Below are 8764 nucleotides of genomic sequence, written 5' to 3' on the forward strand. Positions count from 1 at the left end.
TCTGTTAGATCCCGGACATTTTATAAAAAATACATCCTCAATCAAGTGTTTTTGTTACCAGTAATCAATATGTTTTTCATTTTTTTTAATAAATTGATGCTATTTTAGTGGATAAACAAGTATGATAGCTCGGAAATGTTAATATTGATTAACTTTTTTTATCAAATCGACATGGTTTTAGGATATAAAATCTGTGAATTAAACTTAGAATGTGTTTAGCAGTGTGCAAATTGATAAAAGAACACAAATAAGTTTGGGACCTAATTGATAAATGTTTTAGATTTGAGAAGTAATTGAGAATGAGCAAATAAGTTTGTGACTAAATTGAGGTCATCTCTAATAATCCACCAAGTCATCCTCATGACCCTTTTTTCTGCAACGAATATTATTTTTCCTCGTGTCACGGCGAGGATCAGAGGCACCCCTTCTGTCCCTTCTACTCTCCACTTCCCCTTTACCTAAAAATAAACCCTCCGAAACTCCACTCCTTGCCGGGACCTTAATAACTCCTCTCTGAGCTTCTCTGATAAAACTCAAAAGCAAAAGGATAATGAAGAGATTGAAGAGTTACTACATGCACTTACGCCACCACCAAAACATGGAAAGAAAATGGATCTTTCCATTAGCGATTGGCTCTCTAGTTTCTCTCTTCCTTCTCTTCCTTACAACAGTTACTACCTCTGACGGCATCTCTGTTTTCCCTTTCTACCGTTCTTTCTCTTCTCTCAGCTCTAAATTTGTTGAAACAAAAATCCACCCACTACCCATTTCGAATCTTCCTCCACCCCCTCGATTTGCCTATGTAATCTCTGGTTCCGCTGGTGATGCCAACATGTTGAAGAGGACTTTACAAGCTCTTTACCATCCCAACAACCAATATGTTGTTCATTTGGACAGGGAATCCTCGACTCAGGAGAGATTAGATCTAAGCAATTTTGTTAAACACCATCCTGTTTTTCTCAGGTTCGGCAATGTAAGAATGATCAGTAAAGCTAATCTTGTTACTTATAGAGGACCCACTATGGTTGCTAATACATTACATGCTGCTGCTATCTTGTTGAGAGAAGGTGGAGCTTGGGATTGGTTTATTAATCTTAGTGCATCTGATTATCCACTTGTTACACAGGATGGTAAGCTTAGAGGCTCTAATTTTCTTTTTTTAGGTGGGATTTTTTTCTTTTTCAAGTTTGGATGATTTTGATGTTGGTTTTTGTTTTTCTTGGTAGATCTGTTGCATACATTTTCATATCTGCCACGGGATCTTAATTTTATTGATCATACAAGTGACATTGGATGGAAAGAGTTAGTATAGCTTCATTCTTGTTGTTTTTGTGATTTTTCAGTCATGGGGATTATTAATTGGTTTTTGATGATTCTTTATAGGTTTCAAAGGGCGAAACCAATAATTATAGATCCCGGGTTGTATATGACAAAGAAAGCTGATGTTTTTTGGATTACACAGAGGAGGAGTGTCCCAACAGCATTTAAATTATTTACAGGTACATAATTTCTTAATCTTGAATTTAAAGTATGTCACTTTCTACCTGCTTTGTTAAACTTCCTCTCTTGGATTCTTTAGATGTGTCAAGTGCAAGTTCCATGGTTGATCTTTGTCTTCAGCACATGATTCAATATTTCCCTTTTCCTTTACTGCTTTTTCCACCTGTATTTGGAACGATTTAGTTAGAAACACTGTCTTGTATGATTAGAACACTCCTAAGAACGAAGATGTTCTAAATGCTAGGATTTGACATGCCATTCCTTGCTAATGGATCAATAACTGTAAAAAGATGACCTGCTTGCGATCAGCTTTATATCAAAATTGACATAACTAGAAATCCTTCAATACACTCCTTGTTCAATAACAAGAAGCCCACAGGCACAGGGTATATACATGTCATGAACTCTGAGAGCAGTTGTGCCTCTTCTTCCTAGCTCTTTCATTTATAGATTCTGATATAATTTTGTAGCCTTGGTTTATGTGGTATTGATAGTTGTATTACTGGACTGTTCAGCCTTCTTGATGTTGTAGTTACGGATACTTGTGAAGTGTTCTAATACCTGTTGGCTTAATTTTTGTGTAGTCAGGTTAAAGATATCTAAATCAGGATCCTGGAATTATTGAACCCTCCAGCAAAATCCCTGGTTTTTGGATTTATGTTATCCTGAAATTATTCTTTGGATTCTGTTAAAATTTAGCTGCATTTGAAATCAGTTTGCTGGTTGGAACTTGAGATGGAACACAGGCTGCCTGATCAGTAATTTGTGTTTTTTTTCTTTGGGATTTCCTTGGACCCAAAGTATGTCGATTGAAATGTTTTCCAAAAAGTGTTCATATTTTATCTAAGTGGTATAGAGTTCTGACCTAGAGTCAGCTTCTGTTGCTCAAGACAATTTAGTTAGTAGCTGGAGGAGCTTTTGCTTGACCAGCTGTGCCTATTCCACATTTTAAAGCTGGAGCAGCTTCTGGTTTTACAGGCATAGGCTTCTAGGGATCTTTCTATTTTTAAGCACGGAGGGAAACAGGGATGTGGATATAAAGATGCTATTTATTGATAGAGTAAGGGAAGAGAAGGGTAAGCATAGGCATTTAGAAAGATTGACTACTTATTGATGCTATTTCTTTAGGTTAGGCCATCTTCGGCTATCTATATTATAGAAGGCAAGCTAGGAAGACCTGGAATGTTTCGATATTACTAATTTCAACTGGTATTTCATGGCACAAAGAAATAATGATACTGGCATCTGAAGCACCTTAGCAAATGGAAGCACTTGTTGCGAGCCAAGGTCATGTAGTTGCAAAACAATATGTAGTTGTCTTTTAAATGTTTGTTTTACATGAGTGAGAGCACAAATTACAGTTTTAAGTGCAGTATTTTATTTATTTATTTAATTATTATCATGGTAATAGAACAACTCTCTTCTTCATCTTGTATACTATTCTGATAGCCTACAGGATTACTGCTGAGATCTTTTTTCCCTTTGTCAGAAGAAGGGGATAATAATATGTGGAAATATAGACCACAGGGTTGTGCACTATGATGACGACACCAGTTTAGTTCTACGATGTTGGACCATGCCCTAATACTAAACAGAACCTGTCTATTGTTGACCCTGAGTTATGTAACACACTACATTCAATATTTGATGCACAGCAAACCGTTGTTTGATTGCTTCGGGCGCTAGAGTGTGCAAGTATTTTTCATCTAGCGTCTGTCTTCTATATCACAACTGAATTGCTCATGTGATGGTTTAAGTTTGCACATGATTCCCTTCATTGAATTTAATGTCAGCATGATAGTAATTGCTTAGATTGGTCCCGTTATAATTGAGTTTCTGCTTTCTGCTTTAGGTTCTGCCTGGATGGCACTATCCCGACCTTTTATTGATTACACCATATGGGGATGGGATAATATACCTCGAACTGTACTCATGTACTATGCCAACTTTATATCTTCCCCAGAAGGTTACTTCCACACTGTCATTTGCAATTCTCCACAATTTCTCAATACCACTGTGAATAGCGATCTGCATTTCATATCTTGGGACAACCCACCGAAGCAGCATCCACATCACCTCAACCTTGCTGACATGCAAAGGATGATTGACAGCAATGCTCCATTTGCTAGAAAGTTCCCCCAAGACGATCCTGTGCTTGACAAGATTGATTCTGAGCTCTTGTCTCGTGGTCCAGGCATGTTTACTCCTGGTGGTTGGTGCATAGGCAGTAGGGAGAATGGAACTGATCCATGCTCTGTTATTGGTAACACAACTGTCCTGAGACCTGGCCCTGGAGCTAAAAGGTTGCAGTCATTGATCAGCTCTCTGCTATCAAATGAAAATTTCCAACCAAGACAGTGCAAGTAACGTATATGTAAAGCAAAGATATATTTGTGATACCATGGGGTTACTTTCTTGGGAAGAGCGGAGACTCTGATCCAGGTAATATGTATTGCCTCTAGCAGGATGAAAGAAATGCGGAGGTATACTCAGTCTCTCTTATAGACTGATATTGGCATAATGAATTGTGTGGGGCATATATCAATTATAGAGCTGGGATTTCTTTAACACAGTAGTATTATGGTATAGATGACGACTCATCCTTGTGACTAGGCAACCCAATTTTCTTGTTTTTACCCTTTCTTAACATCTGTATTTTCCATGATTGAATCACTCATTATCTTTATATCTTGTGCTAGATTGATGATGAGATCGAAGCACATATGTCAAAATTAATGTTAGAAAAGAGGAGGGAGAATTCCATGGAATTTTACTGTATGATTCCTTGTATCAAACTGATTTACGGTAACAGCTACAACTCGGTGTATATCGGGAAAGAAAACTCTTGAAATCATTTGTTGCCTTCTTCACTGATTCATTTTCAACAATGTCTGGGCATTTTTTTTTTATTAAATGTTTACTCATTGGAAATTAATGCAATAAAAAGTGACCGTTTGGGTGGTTAGTTTCAAAAGTTGTGTGCAAGGCATGTGAGATGAAAGATCATTGGCAGTGTTAGTTAACTGTTAGCCAAAATGAATATATTACCTGATTTTTAAAGTGCTAAGTCTTTTTTTATGGACTTGATAAAACTTTACTTTTTGAAAAGTTTTCTATGGGTACAGGTGAGTTAGTAAAATCTGAATTGTTTCAGGTTTTTACAAGAAATGCACGTTTTGACTCGAACTCGAGATCTACTATGCAAATCTTAAATTTTTGTCTTAAATTTTTTTATTACCACACTACGTCTTTTGGGAATTTTTAACATATTTGATTTTTAAAATGTTAAATTATTAATTAATTTTATTAAGAAGATATTAATGTTTTTTTTTTAAAAAATACCAAGATAAAAAAAATATAAAAACAAAAATATTTGGATAAAGGGACTGGAAGTCTAAAACAGAAAAAAAAAAATAAGGGACCAAAGATTTTTTTAGTTGCTTGGGTACCAAGCAATTTGAAGGGAAAGGACAAGTTTGTGAGAATTGTGAGAGAAATTAGTTTGAAGGGAAAGGACAAGTTTGTGAGAATTGTGAGAGAAATTAGTTAGAAAAAGACACTCTTTCCTGTAAAAAATAAAATAATAAGATTTTCACCCAAAGAAAAAACCCTAAAAAAAAGTGACTCTACGCTCACAGTCTTTAGACGTTTCCATTTATAAAAATAAATATAAAAGATAGAGCCTCTTCTATCAACACATGACCTCTCATAGAAATTAGAAAATCAATCTCCTTTATCTATTAGCTTCTTATCTTTCTCCACCAGTGACTTAAGCCACGATTCATCACACTCTTCTAAAGTAGAAAAACCATTTCCTAGAAGCTCTATTTTTTACTGCTGAAATCAGTAGCCATCATCCATCACTATAAGTGGCACCATCACTGGCTAACCCCGCTTCCAAAACCATCAATTAACTATTAAAGCATTAACCCTTTTAACCTATAGCTTCCTTCTCTCAACCAATATAACCCCTTTTCCACTCACCAACCGCCATGAGATCCAACCACTATTAGCAAAACCAAGTTGAGATTTTGTTTTCAGAAAAGAAAAAGACCATTATGGCCTTCATCCTCCCCCCCTTCATTGCTAATGATGACAATGACAACACCAGCACTCATCGACAGCCTATAACCTTCAAGCTCCTTCATCAAACCCATTTCTCTCCTCATAGCCCATAATTATCGTGAGCTACGCCACACATCTGTCATCAACTATCCAAACCATCTATCCATGATAGAGCTATGATAGTCCTCTTCCTCTTTTCCAGCACATACACAAAACTTATTAAGCTTATGACCTCAACTCCCCTCTAACTAACAACGAACCGAGAGGAAGAAGAAAATAAAGCTGATTGTGTTGTGTATATTTATGTTTTTACAGGTCATAGTGAGAGTCACCCTCGATACAGTGAGTAAGAAGATAGGAAACCTCTCCAGATCCACCCATTCTTGTGGTTTTGCCTATCGTGTCACTACGTGGAGACCACGCATCATCATTGTTCCTATGTTTCCAGCCTTGATTTCAACAATCCATGGTTAGTTTCACTAATATTTCAACAATCTTAGTTAATTTGGAAGCTAGAAGTCTATGATTAATATTGTTATCTATTTTTGAATTATTTTTAAAATTTATTTTTTAAAATAAATAATAAATAATAAATAAAATAACAAAAATATTAATAATTTAACAAAAACAGGTTGAGAAGGATTTTAAATATAAAAAAAGATAAAGCTATAATTTTGAATAAATTTAAAGTTTAATTATGGTCCATTGTACCCAAAAGTACAGATGCGCAGATTTAAAATTAAATTAAAATATTATTAGATAAATTTATATAAAAATTAAGTTTATAGACATAATTAGATTTTTAATAAACCAATTTGATTTAATCATGAGTCAAATTAAAAATTTAATTATGTTTAAAAATTAATTTGGGTTAAATTACATGATTTAATTAAATTTAAGGATTTAATTATATTTTAAATAAATTAATTTTATTAGGGATTTGATTGTTAAAAAATTAAGTTTAGGAGTCTAATTTGAGCTTAATTAAGAAGATTAAAAATTCAGGGGACCAAAATTAATTTTTATCAAGCTAATTGATTGAAATTAAGGATAAAATTGTAAGAAAATCAAAGTTTTGAGTCAACTAAAGGCTAAATTGAAGAAATTAGTAGCCAATGACTTTTAAAAAAAGACGTCGAACTCTAGGGACTCGATTGAAATCAATGGTAAATTGAAGAAAATTAAAAGTTTAATGGTCGATTGAGGGTTAATTTGCATAAATCCAAGAACAAAGATCACAATGAAAAATATGCTAAAATTTGAGACTAATGTTGAAGTTTCACGAGGGTAAAATTATATAAAATTAAAAGTTATAGGCTAATCAGGGGTGCAATTAAAAGAATCAAAAGCAGAAGGTGACATGACCAAACGATTGATATCTTCCTTCAAGTGCAGGAGTGTCAAAGTAATATATAACCCAGCTAAACCGTAGTCGTACCACAAGGAGGTTAACTATATATAATATAACTAACTAACTAACAACAATAACAATTAGAAGAAGAAGAAGAAGTTAAAAAGAACTTTAAAATTGTAAGATTAATGTGAGGATTAAATAACGATAAAAATAAATATCAAGATTAGAGGATCTACTACTGTTATTTCAAACAAGTATAGTATAAACTATTTTTCATTGCTCAAGTGGAAACCATACATAAATGAGGTTCCAATCGGATTATAAATTGTTAACATGATTATATTAGTTATCTTGTTTGAATAATGCTAATACTTATAAATGTTGTCAGGTATTTTTTATTATAACTTATGTTAACAATAAATCAAGTTCCTTTCATAGCACATGTGTACGTTATACCATTAAGTTAGGCTATGAAAGTGCCAAGTATTTGTTATATCAAGTGTTATACAACATAATTTTAAATTAACCATTTAACAAGCAAAGTATTAAAAGTGAACAAGATAACAAATACAAAACATGTTAGTATTAGACATTAAAGTCCATGTTGAGTTTATATTATACATATTCTTACACCATTAGTGTAACCTTGACATAATAAACTTAACTAAATATAATAAAAAAGAGAAACATAAATATACAAGATAAGAACATAAATAAGATATAAGTTAACTAAGTAAAGGAAAGGAAATGAAAAGCATAAACAAGAGATTAATGAAAGCAAAACTTAAGCACTATAAAAATATAAAGAAAAAGAGCAAGAACATGACTTTGATTTGAAAATCAAGATGCCTAAATAAATGACAAATGCCTCATTTTATAGGCCAAAATTTAGAACTATTGATTTGATGATTAATTGTTGAGTGGGTGACCAACTCTTGATTTGGTGACAATCTTTATCTTCTCGTCTGAACAAAAATGTTATTGTTAACGTTCGAATTCGAACAAACTTGAAGCATGAAAGTTATAGAAAATTGTCCCAACTTTCCAACCAAAAAAATTGAGGTCATTTGGACTTCTAAAACTCAAGATATGGGCTGAACATTGAATAGTTTTTAGGTTGCAGGATAGATTCAAACTTCTTCGTTGTTATTAAGGGGCCTTTTGTTTATATGGTTGTAGCAGCGTTTCAAGCAAAACACAACTCCTGCATGTTTGTTAAAGAAAAAAAAGGGATTTACTATTCATGAACCTTGCATTTTAATGCATTTGTAATGCAAGGTTGATTGAAGCAGCTTGGGACTGCTTTTGTTGCAGCTATGTTACAACTTAGTAAACAATGGCGTGCCTTATAGAGACAGAGGAAGGATTTAACCAGCTCTTCCCCTTCCCTTCTCATTTTTCTTCTCCTTCTCCTTTTATTTCTTTTGCATCATGTCTCCATTGTTATGTAATATGAACAATGAAAACTTCACTAGTCATGTTAAAGAATAGTGGACTAGCTATTCCCCTTCCCTTTCCCATTTTCCTTCTCCTTCTGCACTATGTATCATATTTAGTTAATCAACCATTTTGATAAAACTCCTCGGAGGTCATTTTGAATCATCATCTTGAATGAAAGAAGGACAACTAATTAGTACTTAAAAATTTATTTTTATCAATGTTTTATACCATCATTTTGCACTTGAAGTATCAATAACTTCTTAACAAAAACATGTTTTATAATAACAAGTCTGATACCATAAGATACCTTTATGTATAGTAAATGTTCATCCTAAATGCAAGCCTATCACATAAATAAAAGGATTGATTGATGAGTTGAAGTACTAAAATTAAAAGGACAAATAG

The 8764-nt window shown here is 33.5% G+C and overlaps 1 protein-coding gene across 1 annotated transcript; it reads left to right on the forward strand.

Annotated features, from left to right (window-relative positions):
- Positions 1–364: 364 nt before the first annotated feature.
- Positions 365–4354, forward strand: LOC105115383 (xylosyltransferase 1-like). Its single transcript, XM_011012250.1, has 4 exons — positions 365–1130; positions 1227–1302; positions 1384–1499; positions 3353–4354. Exons 1-4 carry the CDS (start codon positions 551–553, stop codon positions 3865–3867), a joined length of 1287 nt encoding a protein of 428 aa, XP_011010552.1. The 5' UTR covers positions 365–550; the 3' UTR covers positions 3868–4354.
- The last annotated feature ends 4410 nt before the right edge of the window (positions 4355–8764 follow it).

Source organism: Populus euphratica, unplaced genomic scaffold, assembly GCF_000495115.2.
Source record: "Populus euphratica unplaced genomic scaffold, PopEup_1.0 scaffold682.1, whole genome shotgun sequence".
Taxonomy (NCBI): Eukaryota; Viridiplantae; Streptophyta; class Magnoliopsida; order Malpighiales; family Salicaceae; genus Populus; species Populus euphratica.